This window comes from Varroa jacobsoni, unplaced genomic scaffold, assembly GCF_002532875.2.
Source record: "Varroa jacobsoni isolate VJ856 unplaced genomic scaffold, vjacob_1.0 scaffold_25, whole genome shotgun sequence".
NCBI classification, from domain to species: domain Eukaryota; kingdom Metazoa; phylum Arthropoda; class Arachnida; order Mesostigmata; family Varroidae; genus Varroa; species Varroa jacobsoni.
The window spans coordinates 187503-215186 of NW_019212927.1; the positions used below are offsets into that span (position 1 = coordinate 187503).

The following is a 27684-nucleotide window of genomic DNA, read 5'->3' on the forward strand; positions in this document are numbered from 1 at the left end:
AAGTAAATTCCTAACCCTGGCGATATGTAAAGGTGCAATTTTGATACGGAGTTGAAAGAGAATAAAAATCAATATCAGTATTCGTTATGGTGCATTGTGTATACAAAAAGACACAGGTGGCTCCGACGGCAGTTCAGTCAAATGTACAATCAAGCAGCAAAAGTAGTACTGGGTACACTTCAGAGTTTGGTACGGTTCAGATAATCAGCATTTAGTTGTAAATCCCGGTGCTGTATAAAATGTCCAACATATATCCAAAAACTGGATTGACAGTCAGACTACTGCGACAGGCATATATCGGCTAGCGGCGTCGCTCAAGCTGCCTCGTGGTCTACTTAAGACAATAATCGAAAAGCTAGCAATTAATAACGACAACTACGAAGCTCCTGTGAGCTTTTTCAACGAGAAACCCGAACAGACAAATGTGAAACGTGCAGCCTAAGATGCGGTTATCGAATAGTATGTCGGGACTACGCTAATTTACCAATCACGTGAAAAGCCTTGTTCTCTACATGGATGCCCTCGGTACATCACTTAAACAGTACGTTTTAACATACGAAGCTACCATCTGTGTTGCTACTCCACTAAAATTTTATTTATTTAATTATAAAAAAACAAATGTTATTTGACCATGCTGAAAACCAGCATGTGACCGAACTTCCTGTAGTAATATTTTTCAGGAACCATAGACAGCACCTGTCAAAAAGTAAGCGGTGACATGGCGGGAAAAAAGGTGGCTAACGAATAAATGAACATACAGGGCTTCATTTAACCGAGTTCACTGGCCACTGTAGGAACAACGATCACAGCGACAGCAGCAGCAGCGCAACGAAAATCGGTACAAATTGGCACCTTACCACAAGCCATCAGAAACCACCAGCAATAAACAAACATATCAGAACAAACTTCGCCCGTGTTTATTCTGGGAATGTTCATAACATTTGTCTTGGCATTACTCGAGAAGTCTATCATATCAAATGCAGGCAATCGACTGATATACACAAAATATAGATATAGATAGATATCGGCTCTGCTTTCATAGGAGAAGGTAGAGAGGTATGTCCAGGACCGAATGTTGCTTTTGAGCAATGTAAGGCGCACGATTCTTACACGCAATGCACCCGCCGAAAGTATAATCGAGTTATGATTCGCCAGCCGTGGCCGCTACTAATAAGGCAGTAAGTTGGGTCGTTTCAAAGAAAACTTTGTTGCTTACGGCATTCGTATATCTCGTGCAGGGAAAACCGTCACTACCTATCCACATCTTTTCCGATTACGGTAGCGTGCTTGCGTTTTACTCTCCGTAAATTATCGCTTAGCTAGTTGGCATTCGACAGCTTTATAAAGTAGATTTCAGTGTTAAGCCTAGCATTGTTAACGTGCTGACAAAGGTAGATATTGTGACATACGTATGTGATATTTCTGTCAACCCGGCTATTGACTGTTTTCAACGAATCTTCAACTCTCTGAGACAATTAGGCGTACGTTATTCGCTTGCTAATCGTTCTCAATAAGGCTTTTCTAGATTCCGCTCCAGCAATGCTCACTGGCTTCGATCGACACTACAAGATTACACTACATTTTTCGGTCTCAAATAAATATTGTGGTCCATGGACTGACTACTAAGGAAACGACGCTGAACTGGATGATAGGTTTTCCCATGTTAACAAAAGATGTGCGAAAGTCCGGCAAGGAATGTACGCTTGAGGCTTTGGATGTTCATTAACCAAAAGCATTATCACTCGCTATGGATGAAAAAAAAAACGCGTTAAATTAGTTTTGAGAGACCTTCCGCTACGACAAAAAGCATATACAGTTTTGACGTCTACATAAACACCCATTGCCTTTCTGGTTAATAGCCGGAAGGTAGCATATAATTGGTTGATATTTAAGCATTGGAATTTACTACATGACCCTCAGAAATACGCCCGATATCAAAAGGAGATTATAGCTTTTATTAAAAAAGGCATGTGAAGCAGGTGGTTGTTCCGTTCCTTATTCTGCCAGACGTTGCAGACCTCTCGTAGTACATGCCATATCATCAAGTTATCACGAAGATAGGCAAGACTTACAACTGGCATGTTTAAGCGCGTATCACATTATCGTGTAAAAATTGCTCTACATTGTATGCGGTTGAATCGGGCCGAGAATGATCGTCCCTTCTTTTAGCAAAGGCTCAAAGATACTGAAGTCTGTTACTGTTAAACGAAGAAGGTAACTTGGAGAACTGTGCCCGATGGCTTTTTGCTAGCAACGATCTCTCGAGATATCGTGAAGCGCATTAACGCCGAATCGGCTTTGCCGTGTAGGCGAACCTCTTTAGCAGGATGCTTTTTTGCATAGTCTGAAGTTGGAAGATGAAGCCATCCGATTTACCAACTAATTCATCATCGCTTGACTTGGAGCTGCGAGAATGAGCCTAGCTAAGTGGAAAACAAATTTGTCGGCTGCGGCAGCCCATTTGGATCAAAGGGGGGCCAAAAAAGCGCCAGTCTGTTTTTTTGATAGCAACATTCTCAAAATAGTCGGCCTATTATAGTCACTGACCCAAGATTGTTTTTGCTTTCAACTGGCCCTATTTGTTAACAATATGAGTAACTGCGGACGTGTCTACAAGACAGTCGTGCTGAGTACTGTAGCTTCACTTTTTAATATTATCGAATAATTAATTTCGTTTTATATTGTATGAAGAATCACTTACTCAACAACTTTGGTGCCAAACACTGCGGTGGGACAATCGGATCCCAAACTGTTGGAGGGTTTCCATAAGTGGATAACAGAGGCGAAAGAATTTGACGTTTTACTCATTTAAAAACACGAGTCTGCTAAAAAACGATTTTTACGTGTCAATTGCATATTTTTAACGACACTTTTTGGTAGGCTTATGGTGCGGCTCAATGCAACCACAGGGGTAGCACTCGATGCTGCTTTGTCAATGGGATAGTCACTACTAGCTATCCGTAGCATTCTCTCTGTGCCCTGCCTGAAGCTCTTGACAGTCTTTCTCGTCATCAGACTTCACAATTGAAAAGAAATTGAAAAACAATTAAAAAGAAAAAGTCAAGCTCAAGCGCGTGACGCTGTATGTAGACCGAACTGTTGCGTACTGTCAGCTATCGCGACCGAAGATGTTTATCTGTAACGGCGTAAAAGAAACCAAGCAGCAATTTGCGGGCCTACGAATCCACTCAACATTGCGGATTTGGCCACACGCGGCGCATCATTCGTTTAACTCGACACACATATGCAATGGTGGTCAGGCCTTTCGTGACTGGCTTTGCGCAAAGAGAATCGTCCCGCAAGTAAGCCACGTCATTCCAAGACTTAGTGAATAACAATCTTCGTGTTACCTCTATTGTTTCAATAAGTGCTTTGCTCGATTCGCATCACAATATTATCTGGGAAACAACCGTGTGTTCCATAGCAAATATTTGCAGTTTATATTATATTATTGCAGACGTTTGCCAATAACTGCCGATGCTGATCTCCTATGGGCTGCTAAGACGCGTATCATAAAGTTTATGCAATCAACATGCCTGGTCGAAAAATTATGGTGATTACGGTTTGTAATCTATTATCTTAAGGATTCAAAAAGCCTCATTTTCATTGTTCATTGATAACGAGAGTCTTCTATGTATTAAGACTCACGCAAAGGCCGCATTTTAGTTGTGATAAGAAAAACGAAACAGTCGTTCCCAGTAAGTCTCATCTGGCAATCCTGCTTATTTTTAATTATCGCCATATCAAAGTAATTTATGCATTTATGAATTGCGCGTGGGTTGCAATCCATCAAAACTCCGCTTCGCTAGTCTATGGCGTGCTGCAAGTTCCATGGCTCCGCAGCAGGCCAGCTGTAGGCACCTCTTCCAATAAATGGAGTCACCCCTTTTGCAGTGGTTGGCCAGTATTTTTCGTACCCGCAAACGAGATTCTAAAACCTATATAGCATGATTCGATTACGCAAGCGCGAAAGCGGTTCATTAAACTAATTCCCAGCATGTCACACACTACAGACTCACTTTTGCCCTCCGGCATTTGTCCGATGTATACCCAGCTGGTACCCAAATCGACTAATAACGGCCGTTCCTTCATTAAGGCCGCTACAGATTTTAGGCGAGCCTTTAGTGTTGTAGGGGATTTAGTTACCCACGAGCTGCTCGCTAAACGTTACGTTAGGCGGACATTTACTGGCCCTCGCATGGCTTAGAGTACTGAATTAATTGAGTGGATAAGCACTACGAAGATAAGGCTCACGAAAACCTTGAATTGAAGTTCATTTAGCTTCGAGAAGCTACGAATGTTCACATGTGAGCTTGTTGCCGTCATCAATGAGTAACTACTGTCATACGTCGAAAATCAACTGAGCGAACCCAATTTCTGCGTCGTGATCTACTGATATTGTCATTCTGTTTGTTCTTTTTTATAAACAAGCTCAACCCAAATAAAGACATTCAAGGAAATGTTCCATTAATCAAAAGTTACAGGAAAAACAAGCTATTTCAAGACGTTATCGTCGAGCTGGTACACAGAGTATATTTTACAACTACTTCCTGCCAATTTAAACAAAAAGGGACAATTTCAACCGTATTCAAGAAGATAAGGTTAAAAAAGATAAGGTTTTACGGAACAAGGTCTGGCTGAAGTGGAGTAGTTCGGACTTACAACATACGATTTACCAATTATAACGTCCCCCAATGCCGTATACAATTGCTACATCCGTTCGAGGTATACCGGGAGTGATTATTGAAAGATTTCTCTTCAAAACAGTAAATCATAATATTTGTGTTGCTACGATGGCTTCCGTTCGAGAGCGGACTATTGAATCGAACAGTCACAATAATCCTAGTTTATGCCTGATTCGTACTTATAACAACTTCATATTGGACTAAGCACAGTTTAACTCTACAACATATGTTTCGGCACCTGATAACAAGCAGAAAGAGTTGTGATGTGCGTTTCATGCATAAGCTAGAGAATCTTTGCTGAGATTAACGCGATCTGTAGTTCTCGAATCAATGAACACAATAATGGCACGCAAATGGTCACTGTGTTAGTTAAACTGAAGGAACCCAAAATAAATAAGCTGTCGCATCACCAAACAAAGTCATTCAGTTATGCTGTCAATCTAGCTACCTACCCAGTCACCAAATGATGAAAGCATCCCCTCAAAATACGCACTAGCTGTCAACGGGAGTCCATCGTCGTTTATCATTGCAGGTACTGAATCGGATGAACAACACATATGGTTATCGTGATTATTCTTATGTTTATGTTATTGTTGTTTATAAACGGTCCAGAAAAATCGACACATACCCTATCGAGAAATGGAGGTCGACCAAACTTGTAAAAGCTTCTTCACAGGTTTTTTTTGCTGCATTTACCAAGCGAGCTCATATGCCTTTTTTTTTTTTACCTTTAAAGGTACTTAATAGAGACGTATGGCCAGTAACTAATAACACTCCTTTTCAATCTAATAGTAGTTTTTTTTTGCAAAAGTAAAGGAGAAACTTTCTTGACGCCATTTGGCCACTTGTGCACAATCGAGTACCGTAATGAGAGTAAAAATGGGAATAGAATAATTCTATTCATATAATCTAACCTCTTCTGACATCGATTTGTCTGTAAAAAGTCCAAGTTTTTCTCAAGAGTTCATCCAAAGGGCTTTAAAATTCACATTATGAGTACGTAAACTATATTGTAATATAGCATTTCCGGTAAACTCTGAAGTTCTGTGAGATTAGCACAAATTTATGAATAATGGCTTCGATCTTTTTAAGTCCAATTATTTCCTTCATACTCTAACTAGTGAGCCTGGTTACCCCGCCTTAGTGTGCAGAAAAACGGGCTTTCGTATTACTAATTTCTATTTTAGTTAGCTGTTTCTTGGTTCTCTGATTATGTTTCTCTATAGTTTTTCAATGTTTTTTCCGCCAGCAGTAACGTCATTGAGGTGAGCTGAAATACCTGTCCATTAACTATTTAATAGCATAATTTCATTTTCAGCTATTCTCCCTGTATAGATAAGCCTTCGGAATCGCCTTTTCAATATAACATCAAGGGAGAGCATTAAGGAAATGTTCCTGCTAGGCCTCCAACCGGGGTGGGTCTTTTTGGCTTTATCTGCATCATATTTACAAATCAATTCAGGCATGATGACTATATGAGGAGCACATGTTGTTCTTCGTATCACAACCTTTGTTTTCAAAATCCTCCGTAGTACTATTTTGTTACCAACACTCGATATCTAAGCCAAGGATGATCTCACGCTTGCTTTTTGACAATTTCTATGACACGTGCTATTATATTTGCATTACCTATCCAAACGAATAGAAAAGTAATTGATAAAACTGGCCTAAAGGATTGGAGGATACGCAGCTTTATATGTATGCCATGAACAAGCTTATATAATTAGAACCATGCCCTAGATACAAAGGGTTTTTACTGGTACACTAATGACAGGCTTGGAAAGAATTAAATGGACCTTTAAAAGTTAACGGTGAAGTAATTCATTCAACTCATGCAAAGAAAATATTCATCGTAACTTTTGTTCTTTGTATATGTTCCTAGTAACCATAATAATAATAATATCAATCACATAATCACAACATCACATTCACATCATAACATAATAAATTACAACATAATTCAACATCCGCGCAGATCAAGCATGAGATCGAAAACATACTCGAACTTTATACAAGCTAAAACGGAATTTAGTATAACTAATAGTACTTCCATAGTTTTTGAAACATTGATATTTTTTAATTGTATAGGCCTTGAAGGACACAAATGTTTAAATATAATCGTACCAGTAATGAGACTAGGTGCCTGATCGTTTTCGTTTAGCTGTCGTTCTCTCTGTTTTGAAAAAGTTGTGTGTGTATGTGTTACTTTTGAAAAACTGATTGTCGATTACCCTGTAAACTCCCTCGGTACTAACACGCTTCTATTGCTAATCTCTTTGACCCAAAACTACGTTCTAAGTAAATATTCAGAACAAGGGCTTTGACTATATATGTTTCTATATACAATTCTGAAATTTTGGTAGTAAGAGCTAACACAGATTCCGCCATTAGTTAACTCTTATTGGAGCCAGTATATCAGCTAAGATTCGGCAGGATATATATAAAATTTCGAAAATCTTACAACTTTTGTTCACTTTGGTACCTTAGGACTCCCTGCATTGAATCCTTACCCGTATTTTCGGCGAATACTTAACGAATTCCGAACTGTTTCGAGCAAGCCGATAAGTTGCCGGAGTGACCCAGCATTTGCTTTTATATGTTCCTGTCCCCTTCAAATGCTTCCTTGTTATTTGTTCTCGGCTTCTCAGCTAGCTTGTTTATTTCCTTTTAATCTTTTCTCTTAGGTGGGCTGTGTTTTTGGTTTCGCCTTATGCTCTTGGTTTGGTTACAACTGTCTTAATCGTCTCCATTCCATCTATTGTTCCATTTCGATACTGTAATTGATTTAAGATTCTCCCTTCGGGCTTCTTTTTTCACACCGTAAGGTTTTGCGTACTTTCCGGGACAGGCACTTCTTATACCACTCAAAAATTATTGATTCCTTTATGAAATGTAAACATGTTTCTTCTGATGTAGCATTATTAATTCTGTTATTAGCATACTATCCTTAGCAGATATTAATGATGAAAATGACTCAGACGCATAGCCATTATAGTTATCAAACCAGTTTTTTGATGATTATATTAGTAACTCATAGAGTCAAGTGTTATGACTGGAGCCACCATGTGAAGAAGGTAGCAATAACTGCGAGGCTATTTTAGTTCTAGCTTTCGTATCAAGCGACTTTCCCATAGCTTACGATTAAAATCATGCACCACATACCTAGTTATAGCATGGCGATTTAAGCGGTTAAGTGCCATTCATGCATTTTACATAACTCCATTTTCGTGGAACCCTGGGTTTATTTCTGCAAATTTACCCCTCTAAGATTGAAAAAATCTACTAAAATATTTAATGTATTAAATCTATACTAGACATTAATTACGAGTCCTCGATGAACAGAGGTGTTCCAGCGAAGAAGTAAAATAGTCGATTTTGTGTCATGCGGTGGAATCCGAGAACGGATTGAAGTTTTAAGGCAATGCAATAGAAACAAGTTTGCAAGGAGGAAATGTTCCTATATAGTCTAAATGTCGTGGGCAGTCACTGGGGCTATTTAAGCATAGGGAGATGGCGAGAGGAAACGGGGATTCCTAGTAATAGACATCGGTCCCATTGCTTTTCTGAGCTTTTTCGTGACGTGCGACAAAAAATTCTATTGTTGCACAAAAGAAGCCCGAAAAAGAAGAAATTTATTGTTATAAAAAATATTATATTATTTATATTTAAGAGCGGTCCTTTGATAGAAAGCACGTTTTAAGGAGCAGCGCGTCCTTCTTTCCTATACTTCGTCGCCACCGTCTTCGTCAGAAACATCATTAAATTTAGATCTATTGCAACTATATGCAAGGCAACTCACGACTGCCTCCATAGATCATTAGGTCTTTAGTTTACAAAGCTATCTTTGCAAGGTTTCGAAGCCCTTAGTCCTTAATAGATCCTTCAAAAAAGTCGGGATTAGTAGAAGTGTGAGATTATTTCTCACTGGTCTGTGATTTGGGAAAAATATAGAAGTTCTGCTACGCCAGGTTAGTCCTAGATGCCTGGCGATAGTAAAAAGAGTTGCTCACATATATCGATATTTACCACACATCGCTGGTCTGGGACACTAAACATAAAAGAAATACCTTTGAATCATTTCTTTAAAGAACAGAAAGAATGTAAAAGACTCTGCAAAGTTGATCATGATCTGAGAAAACCTCTGCAAAGTAGTCGTGACGGTTCACACCTACCACGCTACGAAATAGGTCCCAAACACCCAATGAAGGATATGAAGGGAACAGTAGAAAACATTATAAAGATGGTCGGTACCCTGATGAAATAATACGCAAACGCAGAGTCAACAGGAAAAGAAGTGGAAAGTAAAGCAGAACAGGCGACAGTGTTCCGTAGTCGGTACCGCAAAATAATCACTGAGAGAAAAACTTTACGTAAACATATCCTAGATCTAGAAACACAAATAAAGAAAATACTTTTAAGTAGTACATAGCCTCTCTGATTAAGGTAAAGTACCTGGAAAATGCATACATTAGAACCCACACATAAGAGTGGTACGTGAGAAGATCCTCCACACAGATATTTTGAAAATAGTTGTTAAACTGAGTTAGTTCCTTGAAGAACTGCAGGGAGTAAAGAACATTTAGGGCCCCACAGCACACCCAGCAAGTGAAAATGGCTATAATTATCGCTAGAACGGCGTCCTATTGGACGGTTTAAATCCATCTCCGTTAGAATTTTTTCAACGGAAACAGCCGTGGCGACTTCTTAAGGTTTTTGGACAACATAAAAGAGGCCGGATGGAAGCTACAATATGGTAATTGCTCAGAATCTCAACCCAATTGCTATATATTGAGGAAGCGGACGTATCTCGTTTAGAGGAGCGTTGTTTTTTAAGTACTGGCCTAAAAAACACCTCCATTTCACCAATGTCAAACGTAAGTCCAGCTTTTACAGATAGATGCAGCTGGCTTTCGCAGGTCTGGTGGTTTATGGGAAATGGCATGTTTCAGATAAGTTGGAAGGCTTTAGTAATTACGGGAACAGGATTTCATATATTGAAATGAAGCTACTACGGAAGCTTTGACTGTCTGCGACGAAGCGAAAAATGTACGCCATAAGGAGCCTCCAGTGTAGCAACTCAATGAAATATAAGGAATTGGAATAAAATGGTATGTCTACTTAAAGATTTGTAGACATTGTCTTCTGTAAACCGTACGGTGTAACTAAAGTCGGCCACTCCAGCCGAGATAATGTTGTATCAAATAATTTTAATGCTTCTCTCTGCTAGCACTGAATGTTTATTTACATTATATAGAGGAATAATTAAAGAATACATTGCTATTTCAAATTTTGTCTTTCAAAGAAGAACTCACACATGAGAAGAACGTAGATCCTTTTTCAAATTCAGTATGCCACTACTTGAATTTACTCGATCACTTAATAATTTAGAATAACTATATAAGCATGGGACTGCAGTATATAATTTCTTAATTTTACAAATTACTATAGGACTTTTCCAGTAGAGTATACTTCCTTTAAACTCATGGTGCTGGAGTACAGTTTTTTATGTACTTAGCGAAACTAGGAACAACCCTTTTCAATTCTTAATACCTGAAGTGAATTATACATGTTTAATCAAACTATTGATACAATGCCATACAAATACATGTTACTAACTTCAAAATATTACTCTGTTACTGCAGGAAAAAGGCGGTAGAGCTTATAGTCTATCAAGGAAATACTTGTACTAAAAACGAGTATTAATACTTTTTCTACAATCTTGTTTTAGCATGAATATCTTTTGAATCGAGTACGTAGAATCGATCAGTGCTATTGTTTGTAAAACAAATTATTTTGACTTCAACTTTAAAATTTTGCTTTCCCTGCCCTAAATTTTGGCTCAAAATTCTCAAGAATTGATATTTATTTATCCGATAGGACAAAGGTCACCTTGATGTGCACGGTCATGCAGGACGCTAGTTAGTTTAGTCCAGAGGCCAGCTCGGATCTACAGACGCACACACGCATAGATCAGCGTAGCAGCAACGGTGGAAAAGAGAGATTTAATTGAACGGTAATTTGTACGTGATGTAACAACAGCGCTTTGTATAAAAAGATATAACCAACTGATTGACGTTATTAAAACGTGAGAGTCGTTTCGAGAAAGTCCGGAAACTTGTGACACAAGGCTGAAAAGCTGACAAATTTTTGAGTTGTTTCCCACCTGCGCTAAGTCAAGTCTGCCCACTAGCTAAGCCCGCGCATAACGTCTAAGATCTCCTTAACACATCAACGGTACCTACTGTAATCGAACTGTAATAGAATAAATAAAGGTTAATGGAAAAACTTATACGATATACTTCACTTGGAAATTTACGCTATAGTCGGTGGATTTTAATACTTTTAAAAATGTTGGCTAACGTTGCTTAACTAGTCCTAGTTTGTTAGTAGCTGTTGTGCTAATTTACATGTCCTACCAAAAGTATTTCATATGAACAGATTAGTATAAAAATTATCAACTAGGAGTGCGTGTTAACATGATTGCTGGTTCAATCCTATGCATTATATTTTGTTTTAATAATAAATAGTTTTGCTGTAGAAGACCCGCTCCTAGGAGCTAAATACAGTGGTAGTTCCTAGATATAACAACATCAGGCGCAAGATCTATCTTAAATGTGAGTCACAAAAAGATAAATGTGGGTCAAATGTAAACGGTGGCCTAGGAGTACATCGTGCAATATTGCTATAATCGGTCGCAGCCCCTTTTTTATGGCTATCTGTTAGAGCGAATTCTCCGCATTAGGACATGCAAATACATATATTTAGTAAAAATAGTAAGCAATAGTACCACTAATAGCACCCATGAATAAAGTTTTTTATGTGTTTATTAATATTTACGTAGATTGCGGCCATTTCTCTATACGTTAGTAGTTGACCGGATTTGTATTGGAATATTAATATATAATAATAATAATATATATTAGATAATGCAATTTTATTGCACGTAGACGTGCCAATGTTTTGCCATAGCTTCCTTTGTTATACAAAAACATTGACTAACTGAGCATGTTTATTCTGATAAATATCAGTATATATTAAACAAGAAGAAGACAAGTTTAAGTCATAGATAATCTTACGATAAACGATACTTTGTCATTTTATTCAGTAACCATACTACTATCATAACCGCTGTTTTTTTTCAAATGCATTTATTTTACTGCATCTAGAAGCTGCCTATTCACTATGCTCGAAGAACTAGCTGAAAATGCAAGTATATTTGGTAACATATAACACCGTGTTTCTGCGTGCTGCACATTAACCGTTTAAATAAAGTCAACGGTATCCTCTAGACAAGAAAAGTCAATATATCAGGATGATTTAGTTGATATCTTTGGCAAAAAGTTATAAGCATTTTGAAGGGGTGTGTATCGATTGGTATTTGTGAATGAACATTTTTGATCTTGGAATAGCTGCATTAGAAAAACAATTTCAGCAAATATTTAAAAAGTTGTTTTTACCACTTCATTTCGGCTGAGACACACTTGAATAGCTTTCTAGTTCAACTATTGTTGAGTGTTTCGTATTACACAATTTTATGCTACATCTTGCGGTACAGTATTCGTGAGACTAACAGACAGTTTTCAGCATCAACTCCTATTACATTAGGTGAAGCGCTTGCATTATGATGTGATGCGTTGATAGGCATTTCTTAAATTATAGTTTGGTCTTGTCTTTATCAAATGTACGCGTAGCTATCGGCGTCCCCATCAAGCATGTGAAGATTGAAAGGTTTGGCACGTCACTATTATGACTCGGCCAAAAATGAGGAATAATGTATAGCATCCCGAATTTACTATGTACAGGTTTATTAAAAATCGCTGTGCAGTCGTGAAAGAGCACCTTAACAGTTAAATATGGCAAAATTTGTGTTATAAGGGTCGAGGTCTCTCAGTATCAATATCCCAACAATATTCATATAGCAGGCGATAAAGATCAATTTTGAATACATAATGTTAGGAAGAGGCAGCTATAAAAGTGCACTTAACTTGAAAAAATAATTGAGCTTCTGTTAAAAGGATTAAATTCGTGACGTCATACTTGTATTCCCCACACTTACTCACCCTACTACGGTGCTGGTCAGGAACGTTATAATTGTCAAACTACCATTTTCGCATTGCGCAGCAACTCTTCATTCACCTTGTACATAATACTTCCAGAATCTGCTTTGTTCTTGCCCTAATAAATCGACAGACAGTTCCTCAAAAACAACGTTTTCATCACACGAATACAGAAATCTAGTTACTCTTGGGGTTATGAAGCAAATTTACACCATCTGCCGTACTCGGATGAGTGGTATTACTGAGCTTTATTATCTCTGTGGCTAAAAAAGCCTGACGACATGTTTGTGTTTTGTTACTGCGGGCCTAGATTTAGCCATAAAATAAGCTAACAAGTGCATAAATTCATATGTGGCCGCTCATATGGGCCCTTTGGAGATCCCTAGAATATGTTTTGACAAGCTAAAAAACAGCAGCCTGAGGTTTTTCGGTTTTAACAAAAATAGTTTGCTACGCGTTAGGCGATTCCAGAATACAAGCCTTGAGATATCTGTCTACAGGTCAACGTCTAACTCGTCGTCGTCGATGAGTTGAGCTGCATGCAGCATGCGACGAGCAACACGGGAGTGCTTAACATCGATCGGTACCGTCTGGTCGTACAACGATGGCGCCTGGAGGAAGATGCCTGCAGTCCCGACGATACACGCGATCGTGAATATCCATAGGAATAATCTATCAAGGACCATTGCAACATACTTCCAATCTTCACGAATCTGTGAAACCAATCCACGAGCGATTAGAAACAGCGGGATATTTTTAGCGTATTGAAGCTAATTACCAGTTTGACACGTTCGCGAAGTTTTTAGGAAGGCATAAATATTACAAATGTCAAAGTTTTGGAGACTGCATGCACATATAAATTTTAAAGTAACGAATTAAACCAGCGAAGATGAGAGCTAGTTATTGTATAAAAATGTTATTTATTTTGCAAGTCGACTTCTATTACGACGTTACTAGTACAAAATATTTTAGGAGAAAGCGCCGCCTACCGCTCAAAGTCGAGTCCGAAACCATGTACAGTATATTTGATGATCCTTTAAAAGAAATTGCTTGATCTCAGCGAATCATATCATTTAAGGTGAGCCCGGTGGGCGCCACGATATTTCCAGTTACGTAGCGAAAACTATGTATACTTTAAAACATGCCTTCAGTGACCTACACAACTAGTCTGTTACCTACGGTGTCTCACTTTCTTCAATTCCTTCATTTTTTTTCTAAAATTTCTGCACTGGGACCGCTCGTTCTCTTATGCTTAGCTCAGTTGGCCTACTGATGTTGATGTGAACACTGGAACATAACTTGCTGATGTTAACAAAGGCGTGAGAACTTGAATATTAGAACTGCCTCGATTCCATGGCGCTCATTTACTTACAACAACAAGCTATCAGTGGGCGACTAGGTTGCAGTGTCTTTTTCTATAAACATAACATTGGATATTTTAGGATAATAAGCATAGAGGTTAACCTTTTGGTATTCCAAGAAGTGCGTCTGAGTGGTTTTCTCTTTATGCCTGTTCAATTGATCAATACAGTACTACCACCATAATAGGCAAATTCAATCGCAACCTCCAAATTTGAAAGACAAATAATCCTATCCACGCAGGCTCTCACGAAACGAAACTCTGTATTGTATGTGTATCTTAGCAATTTTGGCTATTATTTAAGTCGCGAACAGAGGTTAAGCTAACGAGACGGTCGAGGGATACTAGGACTTACCGACAATTAAAAGTTTTTTTACGAATAATAGTGACATATTTTGTTAGCAATGCAGCCATTGTCACCCGACGGGGTCCCACCGTACCAAGCCGTATGGAAAGAACTACCACAACTCCAGGGAGATACCTTCGGCGAAGATACATCAGTGGAAGAAGCATCCAAAGACAGAAAAAATTCAACACTGCCAATATCTTAAAAACGTACTACTGATAAGAGCATATGACCTGAACATCTACTTTAATTTAGTAACTAATGTTTTTTTTCGAAATCTGGGACACAAGCAGTTATGATTCGGGAATGGCCGTCGCATTTCAAGCTCTTACCCTGTCATAATCGTCAGACAACGTTTTCAGATACTGTACGCACCATCGACGTTTACCTGGAAACTTGTGTAACTAAACAAAGAGGCTAATACGCAGCATGTGTTGCTGTTTACTCGTTTTGAATATGCTCCACTTCCTTGCGGTAATTAGTAAAAAAAAACCGATTTCAAACCCGTTTGAGCCTATGTATTCTCGTGTTAAAAAACCCACGGGTTTTCTGAGGGTGACTGCGCCATGATTTAGTACAATCTCCTTACTTTTTTTCACGTTGTTATCGTGCGAGAAAATTCTGTAGAGCAGAATCGTCACAAAGCTTTTTCGTTTGTCTCGAAATCACTGGTGTTACTCATTAACTCGACACTGACTTACAGCCTAGTCACCAAAAGCGTTCAGCATATATATAAAAATCCAACGGCCGAACATCACTTACTCTAAAGCGCTTACAAAATGCGAAGCACACATTCATAGATTTTAAAATAATTGAATTATGTCTTCTTTAGTCGGAAAGTTCAGGAAGATATTTAATACTGTGAACAAATTACCTTACAACCAGTCTTTGTACAATTAACGGAACCATATAACTGGAATAAACTTTAGTCTTCCCAGAGATATGATTACGATAAACAGTAACTAACAACACCTCTTCGTTCCTTATTTGTAGCTAAAGATGTTTCATCACATTGATTTTTAATAACTATCATTACATGAACAATCTTCATTAAACTAGTTTGTGTTCTCTTGCAAGGCGACGCTGTCTTGCCCCTGGATTCGATGAGAAGCATATTTTATTTGATTGCCAACTTGCGTAGTACGTCTTAGTTCTATGAGTATAAATGATACCCACAGAGTATCTACTAAGCGTTTTGAGTTTTACTACACCTTCGGATTTCAATATAAATACAGATTTATGCCAACTAGGTACTGGCGATCAACCTCGCCTCCATGTTTTACCGGTAATTAACTATGTTTCCCGGTAAATATTTGTTCGTGCGAAACCTTGATTATATGCAACCTACTTTAATACGTTTTATCTCTGTATATAACTAGTTTTTTAACCCGTTTAATTAATTGTTGACTTCTACTCTCCTTCCATTTAATATCTTCTGAATGCTGAAACATAACAATTGCATTTGGATAGAGAAAATCGATAAGAATCAACCCATTACAGACTTTCATTATTTTTATGAAATCGCTCTGTATTATACAACAGCTGTTTTTAAATAATGAGCCGTTCGCATAACTGCAAAACTCTGCCTGATAAATGAGTACGAATGAATCGACTCTGTAAGTCCCCACGATAAATGCTCGTGTTGAAACTATGCATGTGATTTGACAAATCTAACAACCCCATCACATACATGTGTCTCAAGTTTATACGTTAACGGTTATTCTTTATATAGCTATCTATTACAGCTACTCATGCCGAAATCATAAAGTGCAATTTCTAACCCCATGCAAACAATTATTTACTGGTTACATATTGCAGATAAAATATATCTAAGCCGCTCATTTAACGATGAAACTGTACTAATCAAGCATAGGCCAGACTGGGCATTGCTCATGATGGGTCATGCGTAACACATTTGCGAACTAAGCTTCGTTGCGGTCTGTATTTGAAACACGGCGTAGGCACACTTCGTTTTGTGCTAGGAACCAGCCGTTTAATACAATGCTTAACAGCAGTACAGGAAGTAAAATGTGAAACAGTTTTTTAGAGTGTGCACCGTGTAGGTGAAAGGACCGAGTTGAGGGCAGTATCAGCAGAGGCCAGCCCTTAATCAGCCAGTGAGAAACAAAGCTCTCCAGGAAGCATTTTATAAGCAAGTCTTTAACGATACCATGTAGTCGACTGGTGTCTGGTAAAATATTTCGAATGAAAGATAGAGGACTGGTAAACAGGATGGAAAGAATAGAAAGGCAGGAGCTCTCTCGGCTCCACTCATCACTGAACTGTTTATTGGTCATCAAATTAAATTTGTTAGTCAGCCTTTGTTTCATAGTTGTTCGTAAATTGGACGTTTATCGGAATATTCAAATGGTAGTAGAGTTTGACCACTTTCGCAATAGTGTGTAATAAACAACTTGAGCCTACAATCGGGCCTATGTCGAATTCAGATCAATCTTGGTGGCTCAGACAATGAAACAGATATAGTAAAAATTATCTCTCTACATCACCTCTTTCACTACATTAACTTTTAAATTTAGAATCTTAATTCACACCAATATATTCAACAAGCATAAGGTCAAAAATATTATGTTTAGATCTTATTTTTGTATGCGCTCAGGCTACAGAGAAAAAGGCCAAAAAAGTGCCAGGGCTTCTTTGAATTTCTAGTTTACTTTAAAAATTGGAATTATAATAACGTACACATTTAAAAAAGAGGCCGTTGCAAAGCAAAAATCAAGGTTGAAAAGTGATAAGACTCTATAGTTACCCACATCTAGTTGAAATCAACTACAATCATTGTCTGAAGTAAGTTAAAAATTCTGTCTTACGCTTTCAAAGTCATCATTGTTGTCGATGTGCTGAGCGATAAACATAGCATAATGAATTGCTTTTTCGAGCTCTCGCGGAAAATGCTGTCGGTCGAGATTTGGCGAAGTATCCAGTTCTGCGAGTAAAAGCTCTTCAGCCAATGGCATGCCGATTGGCTCGCCCACCGTTCTCAGTGGCGATAGAGGTGGAGAGCCCGCTATCCCCTCTGGGACCCCAGCACCATACTGTTGGCTACGTTTATCACTGCTACTGTAAAGATGAGCGGGTAGAGGAGGAGCCACCATATCAAATTGCGCAGCCGCTGAGTTATTGTTGCGACACCTGAAAACGCGTTACGTCTCGCACATTTGAAGTCATTATATCTCTCCAGATGATGCCAAGTGTATTTTCATGTCACATTCAAACTCAATATAGGCAATTTTTCGCCCGACTTAGAATGTCTTACTTTTATTACCCTAGTACACTGCTTCTCCTTTATTGTGTAATTCGAGTTAAATTCTACTACTCACTTATTGCGTTATATTATTCTGACAGTATATTGGTTGGTGTACATTTCACTTAAAAAGCAAAAATGGCTTCCTAAAAGTATGCAGAGTTCGTTTCACTACATAGCAGTTATATATAGTTGTTTATTGGCACGCTCCACCAAAGTGTCCTATGTATAAATAGCTTTATAACTGAAGGTTCATTTTTCAACATTTCTTATCGAGCACCAAAGTGTCCACCAAACAGCAAGTCTTATATGCTAACATAAATCTGGTACAAATAATCTTTTTATATGCTATTTGGCTTGTAACGTCCTAATACACCAGTTCCGCGATAAACTAGTAGCAAGTTTTTGTACAAATAACTCAGTTTATCTATATGTGTGTGCATGGTTTATGTTTTTGTTTTCATAAAAATTAGCAGTTTTTCATAATACGTCTTATAATTACCTTGAAGTTATTATAAGATTTTCAATATTCACCCATATGGCGATAATCTAATCATACTTATTAAATTCTCACTAAATATAATAATATTCGCAGAGATCTAAGAAAAGTTTTTCCTTTTTTTACGCCTAATACTTAATAAAGCATTACTTCAAACGGCTGGCTCTCAGAACGTAAAGAAGTATGTCTACGACTGCATTCAAACATAGACAATCTCGTGTTTTTATGCTTAGCAAGCACGTTACCCACTGTGTCATCATGGCGATAGGATTGTGAATAACGTGCTAAATATCTGCCAATATCTACCATCTTTAAACAGTTTGATACTCTCGTGACTGTGGTCACCACATATTGACAATGAGGTTACGATTCGCCTTGTTCTTATATTACCGGTGCCACCACAGTTACTACGATTTACTACTACGCAATTATAGTGAGCTTGAAAGACAGCACGATAGAAAACATGAGAAAACGACTAGGGACCTCGTCAGAAAAGATGTAAGACTGTTTTTTGTACACCCTATATGAAGAACATTTAATATAAATGATATAGAAACATCACCCTGTCTTGCCTTTCCTGAAACAAAAGCATCCCATTCCTGTACACTGTTGTTGACTCCTTAATTAAAATCCTGTACTAACAAAGTGAAGGTGAAGCGCGTTGCGATGCGTTAGTTGGTAGACTACATTGCAGGTAATGGCACCGTATTAATACGCCTCGCTGGTGCCTCCCCAATGGTTAAGCGAAGACCTAATTTGTACATTTCGGTAGGGAAAAAATTGTGTTGTCTAATCGAGACACGGGTGCGATTCGGTATGTATCTGTTCTATGCCCTAATGTCACAGCTTAGAAATTTGTCCTATAACAGTTAGGCGCCGCGAATCAATTAGGACGAACATAAATTTACTAAACTCGGGTCTTTCCAAGTGATTTCTTGCCGTTTCGCGGATATGTTTATCTGAAATAGGTATTACTAGATAAAAAATCGTTCTGAAGAAGATATAAGCAAATTTCCTTCCATAACAAAAGACAGTGGGTCGTTTTCCGGATTTGAGGGATGATTGGGTATTATCCAACCCTCACCCGTGAACAAACTTCCACCAACATTATAAGCTTCTCAGTTTGTGCCAAATTGATCGTGTGCGATATTGCAAATGAGCGTGCGGTTACAGATGAAGCAGGTTCCAAAATTTATAACAAACAAAGAGCGGTGTCGTTTGCCCCTTAGTACTTTTAAAAACGAGGTAGCAGGTTGTCCTCGATTCTTCATTGATGATAGAACCCCTATTCCGGATGCAAACTTTAACCAAAGTAATGATCGGTTGCGTGCTCAGCATCCTGAGGATGCGGCCATTATGAATAAAGGCCAATGTGCATGTTCGGAGTGTCGTGTCTAATGAAGATTTCATTCAACCATACTTCTTCCAGGAAGGCTAACCTACTATCAGAGGAGTTTATTTGCCTGTTCTACAAGAAACTGTAAAATTATTGACGGCTAAAGAGTCTAGAAGAAAGCCTTACGTCTTCTAACCAGATGGTGTACTGGCTCATAGTAGTAGATTAACGTAGAGTTGCAAGGGAGTGCTAGCATGATTTTGAATAAGTACGTATGGCTGCAGTTATTCAGTTATTCAGCGAGATCTTGATCCGACAACATGAAGTGTTTCGCTGATGATGTTAAGTAACACGCGCATATTCACACATTCGAAACGAATGTGTAAACCGTTTAGGGTCCGAGTTAATATTCTAATCGTACTGAATGGCGGTTACATTGTCTAAACATGACCATTAGGAATGATACTATTTTCGTTCAAGTACAAGGCTAGAAACAAACACGAACAATAGTCTCTATTTAGTCTTTTCGTCTTGTATAAACTACATTATTCGTCGATTTCCAATTTGATATTTTTCCCTGAAATATCTTGATGTTCACCATATCGTAGGGGAACTTCACGCTTTGTTTGTATTTTTTATAATTCAGTCGTATGAATCTGTTGCTTAAATCGGAAAGCGTAAAACACGTGTTCTAAAAATAGGTTACTGCAGTTCGTCTTACCACAAACTTGGTACTTCTCCACATTAATAAATGTAAATTTATTTTTGCATATAATCTAATTTCTATACATAGTATACATTTATGGTTAGTGAAATGCCGGAATTGACTTTAAATTGTTCCAATTTGCTCCTGTATTTGTACTCCAATATTAATAAATTTTAGGCCTACAATTTCCTATAATTTATCCGTGTGTCTAGTGTTATCTTAAACTTCACAAATCCGTTGAATATATTAGCTTATTTAGAGTTAATAGCAGATCAGACATTTTGAATAGCATTGAAACTACCGACTATTAGCAGGTAACGTTTGGTAAATATTTATGCCAAGTTCTTGGCCCTTTACCATCAATAGCGGACAAAGTTTTTCGAAAATAATGAGCTAATGCGAAAGATATTGTTTAATGCTGAAAATTAACACTTGGTGGTTCAGGTTTTTACTTCGAAGGTGAGAATGCACATGAAATGGACCAAAGATTGGTGAAAACACGGATGAAGAGGCCTTCAGCGAAATAATAATTTGTTACTGTAAATAACTCTTAAGAACAGAAATTGAAGATTCACGACAGAGGATTACAATTACACCCCAGGATTTCAAACGGAAGAGTTGCTATTATCAAAACCTTTAAGCAAAATATAGCATGGGAAATGCGCTTCCTTTTGGCTTAAAATGGGATTCTTTGAAGCACGTCGTATAAAATTGTAAAAAAAAAATGTAGACAATGAAAAAAAAATAATTGCTTACGCAATATGCTCAGTAGAGGTAAAGCACGTCTGGTTTACTCTAAAGACAGTTTGCTTAACTATTACTCGGTTAAGAAACCCGGTTAGGAACACCATGTTTATATACGAAATACGGACCGGTTTGTGTCGCCCACTAAGGAAGCATGAGACAAAGCAACTGCATAGAATGAAAATAGTAACTTCCGCGGTACCGTTAAGTAGATTCGGACATAAGCTGATACTCTTTATATATATATATATATATATTTAAAAATTTACGTCTGGTTAAGCATAACTTTAGATGGTTGCCCCTCAACACGAAATGAAACTTGTCTATATCCCAATGTATAAGGTTAATGTAAGATGAGCAATGTGTATAAAACTAATCAAACTTTAGTACTGGAAGCCAATAATTAACGATGTAGTAAATATCCTCTGTTGACTTCTACGTGTGCTTTGTCTTTAAATAAGAAGCTCAGTTTTTTTGGCAACCGATCATTCAACAACGGCTTTAGACTCCATCAGTTCGTTCGTAACCGTTCATCGAGAACCGTTTAAACATTACAACATTACAAGACCGCCACTGCTCCTGCGTACTATCTACTGCGTTACGCGACCCTAACTCTCCAAGATATTTAGACTTTTTCATATTATTTGTATTATTTGTGCATATTGTATAACAAAAATATTTACAATAAATTTGACACTGTCTGTTGCATAAACGTTTTTACTGTTATCTTTAACTCTGAGGCTATTTTATTCGTAACCTGTACATTATCATTAGCCCACAATTCCGATCTTTAACGCTTAACCATTTGTGGCTTATGTAAAACTGTTTCGTCCGCTTTACCGGATCGTCACCCGAGCGCCCGCGTTGCAGATCAGCCTACCCATTTCTCAGCGTTTTTCAATGTATTTCTTGCTTCGATCAATCAACATACTATTTTGTTATTCTCGTATAGTTTTCACATTCTGTTACGTTTATCGCTCTTTTTTATATAAAACTTTAATACTTCAAAGATGTAATCGCTTTATTTATGTCTATTCAATTCTGCTTTCATGTCCTCAATTATGGATTTTAGATCTGGGTTCTGTTCCCTGCTGAAGTGTATAATTATTACTTAATACGTACTGTGTGAAAGGAATAATGACAGAGCCCAGCTTATAATGAGAGGAAATGTAAGCACCTGGGCAGATGAAAGTTATCACGACAAATTTGTGACACGCTGGCAGGCACATTCGATGGATGCTGAGTAGTTTCATCCTCGATCTCAATTTTATACTGTGGAGATCGCATGAGAAGTAGTCTTGGGAGGACACGAATAAATACACGTCGTACCCATGGTGACATCTTGTGTGTTGATGGTGATCGGAAATGCACGTTCAGCACAGCAATCGCAACAAGGACGCTCACCGTCACTAAGATCATCGTAAACACCTGCACATAGTTCAGTGAATGGATTGTGTTATTTTTTGCAAGGTAAACTCGTTTAGTCAGTATTGGTTAGAGAAATTCAGCGTATATTCAAGTTTTTAATCTTCACACCAAAGAATCATTATTACTATAATTGTAGTATTTGTTTGCCTATTGCTTTCGATTTTTACATATTACATGGAAATACATAATTGACCTTTTCTTGCTATTCAGTCAGAAGAGAGGAATACACAGTCAGTTTGTGCCAAGCGACAACACTGACGCTGGAATAGCCCATATGTAAGTAGAAATGTGGTACCCTTCGCCAACTTCCAGACAAGAGTGACTCAAGTATTGTTACTCTTAGAAAACTATTACAGGAGATATCAGGTACGCACGCTTGCCAGTCATCCTTCGTATATGCCCCTTCAGTTGGTGTGAGCAATTATATTAAGCTTCAACGCAGCATTTTCATAAGAGATAGCCCGCGCAACAGTAGCTATGAGGTATGACAGCGCTGGAAGAGAGCAGTCGTGATTGCAGTACCAGTACTTTGCTGACGACGGCCAAATTCTTGCTGAGGAAAACGGCTTTTTACTTTTAGTTTAATTATGTGTACTGGAAATTAAATGAAATAGCTGAATTTCCTCCAATATTTTAATGTCAATTCTGTCGGTGAATTGCGTCCCTTGAAGGACAATGGGTAGTTGAGAGTCTTCAGTTCCGCCCAACAACTAGGGTTGTTTGAGCAGATAATCTTAATCCCATTTTTTTTTATGTGGGCGTGAGCAGCATATCAAAAAATTTTTAAGCAGGACATCTTTACAAGCAAGGCATTTTTGCGTATGGAAGTATTTATTCACGTGTCCAATGAGCCGTTTTGTACTGCAACAAGCATTATCAGCTTTGACTCATTATGAATCGAATCTAGAGATAAAAATGCTGGGAACGATGTTTGGAGCCAATGTTGGTAATGCTAGATTAAAGGGAATAAAACTGCAAAAGACAATAATAAAATTTGTGAGTTGTCAGCTTTACCTGAACCTAAAATTTGTTGCAAATGTAAGCAAATAAACAGGTTCGAAAAACTTTGATTATAAACGGCTAGAGTGGAGACCCTTAAAATGATTCACCTGCCACAGCTATTTGCATTTTAATCGAAAAACCGAATCCACAGCTACCTACGGCACTCACTTAAGTTGGTTTATGAGACACATTTCAAAAGAGTAGTTTACCTTACCGTTAATATGTCACGTTTCACTAAAGATCTCTAACGTTAATTCATCCTAAAGACAACAGGTACTTATCGATTTAGTGAACTGGAAAGCGAAACTACTACGTATTCACTTGTCCCAAGCTTTGACCTCAATATTATAATAACTTCACGATATGCCATGTACAGATCCCACCACGTCACAGACACGGTTTTATATGAACGTACTCGATCTTCTTCGTTTTATACGAACGTAGATCTGGCTATCTGACTGATAGTTTTAATCCCCTTAAGTTCAGGGTTTCTCTCTATATGTACACTCGTTTTGTTTGGTAAAAGTTTTGAATATGCACATAGAGGATGCTCCTTAAAAAAACTAGAAGTGAAAGTGAAGGAGATTGATATACGAGTCCTGTAAAATACTTTTCTGCGAAGAACATTGGAAAACACTGACTTCGGCACGGATGGGGTTGCCTAAAGAAGCCTCGTCGATCATTAATATTTGGTGTTGGACTTCAGGAATATGCATATTTTTTGCCGGTTGAGTTTTTATTTATAAGTTCGGATCAAATACTCCTGAGTTTTTGCTATTTAAAGATGGGTGGAAGCTAGAAAATTTGTAGCTCGGGCATGATCGAGTCAAATGTCCAGAAAACTTAGGAGGCGGGTTCCGTTTCGTATATATGCTTATAGAATGTTGGAATAAGAGAATGTCTATTGACGATACTTCGTTTGAAATTACATATTGATTATCGGAATAACATGGGTGATCTTGGCTCAAACTGTATTCAGATTTTTAAAAGAGAAAATTCAATCTTGCCAATTTGCGCGAGAATAGGTTCCCTACCAACTTGTCTTGAAGCGATAAGTGTTTGAATAGATTTGAATAAGAAGAGTCTAACCAAAGTTGATGTAGCTGTATTTAATTAGGACTTCACCAACAGACTTATGAAACGGTATGGTAACTATACACGTTACCTTTAATCTTTATAATACCTTCCTTTCTTTAGTTTCATATTTTCCTTAATACTCTAATTTTTATTGATTCCCTCTTATCCAAATTATCAATATCTGGTAATAATTTTTGGTAATGCTAAGGTTTGAACCAACGCGGTGCTATGATTGTTAGTTATGGCAACGCAGTGACAGATATGCATTAGCCACCAATACCATACTTCCTAAAAACTTTCCAAAAACGAGAATTGACGGTTGGATCTGAGCAAATTTAAAACCCATGCTTTGCTATGAAACGATATGATCTGCGAATGATGCCGGTATATGGTAGGAACCTTGCGGAGTAAAGTATGAGACAGAACCTTGTCCAACCTAAAGCTTAATTCTCTAGCAGTCCTCATGTTAAAATCCAACTAAATCTAGTTTATGTCAACTAGGTTGGGCTTTACCAAACGTATATTGAATCCTTGAAAATATAAAAGGCTGCGAAGTGTTTTCCACACTCAATCTTCCTCAAGAATTATAACTGATCGTACAATAGAAAAGGCTTTCCACTATGTAAAACATTTGTATACAATGTAACTTCATTTGATGTACAAAACTCTTTGTACTTGCAAAAGATCAAATGCACGATGCGTTCCCATTGGACATATGGGTGCATTCATAGTAATGTCTTTTCAAGATATGAAGTGGATTATCAAGGATACTTAGGTAGTATTTGCATGAGTCCTAGCAATGCAAATTTTAAAATATTAATCCCAGAGATAGATCGCATTTTTGAGACACCAATCAATGATAATACGCGATCGATCAAGAATCTGTCGAGAGGATTTTTACATCAAAAAATCGTCGAATGTAAAACGAGTACAACTTTTATTCACCTATTTTTGCATGTCGCTATAAATGCTTAGGCGTTTACGCCCAGTACTGCGATTATTCGTTGCGGTCCCGTTATCGGCTCTTCAAAGATTACTCATCGAACTTACGTTGAAAGGAGTTAAGTTTAATTGGGTGGAAGAACATATAGACTTTAAAATGTTGAAGACAAAAATATCGGGAACCTGGATTTAGTTTTCTGAATTTTTCCAAGATCTTTAGGCTTACCACAACCACTCGACTTAGAAAAAAAGAGCTACAACGATTAAAACCGCGTCATTTACTAAGTCTTATATATCCTCATAAAAGCACTAGAGAATTACGGCACACCAAAGAAGATGCTCGTACCATTTAGTGCGGTTCTGTACTTCAAAAACTTCTTTAAAAGATCGAAAATCCAACATGCATACAAAATATACCCTCGGTTCTGCATAACATCATTGCAATTCTCGGTACAGCGACCCGATTAAATGTTTGATTGCATTATATACTCTAATTGATGCGGGGCGGAGACATTTCAACAGCAGAGGCTTCCTCTAGGTGTCGATGGTTACATCCCAAGGAGCAGTAAATGGTTTGAAAAAGGTTAACAAACAATATAAGGGTCCATAGGGCCTTTCCAAACCGTAAAAATCGAAGGAAGTCAAGGCATTCCAAAATGAACCTCATATACGAATTGTGAAGTTCGCAAAGCTGCTGCCCCTTGGAAAATTATGGCCTTCTATCCTGAAAAAGGTAATCCATTAAAAGAACAGGTACCAGGCCCCCAAGTGGCTTTAGGTATTTATTTAACAAGAATAAAAAAATGTAAAATTAGGTTCTGCCGGTATGATTTCGGGCTGACTTAAAGCAGTCCACCTGTGTAGACAAGCCCTTAGAATTACACAAATGTAGTCAGTTTATCCACAGATCGAGACGAAACACTGATCTGCAGCACCGATCCAGGATTCAAATGGGCAAGGTTCATCACTCACTGTTTTGACGCAGCACGCTTGGGCTTCAGGTCAACATTTAAAAGAGTCATTCATTCTAAGCTTCTCCAAATGCTTTTTGACTGCGGCAACAGTGATCGATTGATCAAATGGGTCTACAGTTTTCCAACGACCGTAACTGGTTAGTGCTTAAATAAAGTCAGAGCTACCATGGTTTGTCCTTCTACTACTTCTATAGGTATTTGTAAAAATTAGAAATAAATGGAAGAGTAAATGTAGACAATGACAGCTTGCTATTGCAAGGTGCTCCAGTCAGGTTTTCTTGGGTGGACCAATATGTTGAATTTGTAACTATGGGTTAAAAATGTACCGCTTTACACTTTAAGAGCGAAAATATCAATATGCATACTCTATTAGCCAGCAAACAGAAAGAACTATTCATAATTTAGGCTACTATAATGCTAATTTACTATAATGCCACGATAGTTACTTTAAAATACACATAACAAGTGACCGATATAGTTCTCTGCGTGAGGCGTCGCTCCAACTGCATCTTCCGTTTCTTGGTATCCAACCTTGTATATCAGGTTATTCAAGATGTATACATAGCCATTCATGACATAAGCGGCTTCCATATAATATTTAAGTTTGAAAAAAAAAACACAGAAAAGCTTAAGATGCTTGGGTATGCATGTACAAAACATGGTGCCTTCAAATGTGAGGATAGAAATAAAATACGAATAATCTTCGACAGACGTTATTCACACGCACGTGTTCAAACGTATCAACAAGCATGTCCCAAGTTTGAAAACAGTAATATTCGACACAGTCGAGATAAATATTAGCTCTGAAAACAACATTTTACCAAAATGTGTAGTCACAAAAGCTGTGTATAAATGATCTGTTCACATAAAAAGTCTCCCGTGCGCTGCTCAAGCAATCATAAAACAATAGCTAACATGCTTACGTGCACCACTGTAACAAAAATTAATTGCCAAACTTGTAGGGGTAGTCATACTAGCAATTCCAGTGGCGATCTACTGCTGATACTAGAGCAATGTCATCATACGGCACGTGTATTAACGAATTCATTAACAAACGAATATGTTTTTTCTAAGCCGCTGGCTGTTTTCTGCCTCAATCATTTACTTGCAACTACCCGTTGCCCAGTCTCACTAATCACTCCCGCCCTAGGATTGTCCCTCAATGCTTTTTTGTATTGTTATGGTTAACGTTTCATGGCTAGGTTCAACATACCCTCACGTAGCGCGAAAATTGACGCCCAACATGGTAACATTACCTGTAAAGGT

At 37.9% G+C, this 27684-nt stretch overlaps 1 protein-coding gene across 6 annotated transcripts in view; it reads right to left on the reverse strand.

Moving 5' to 3' along the window:
* Positions 1-11745: 11745 nt before the first annotated feature.
* The window catches only part of LOC111258901 (acetylcholine receptor subunit alpha-like 1), a 71240-nt gene continuing 55301 nt past the window's right edge, over positions 11746-27684 (reverse strand). For all 6 annotated transcript variants that reach the window (XM_022830469.2, XM_022830497.2, XM_022830505.2 and 3 more), the window contains 3 exons: positions 22173-22423; positions 17277-17598; positions 11746-13455 (listed from right to left, as the gene is read on the reverse strand). In XM_022830469.2, the coding sequence (XP_022686204.1) occupies positions 13237-13455; positions 17277-17598; positions 22173-22423 (792 nt within the window). In that variant the 3' untranslated portion in view covers positions 11746-13236. The remainder of the gene's footprint in view (positions 13456-17276; positions 17599-22172; positions 22424-27684) is intronic.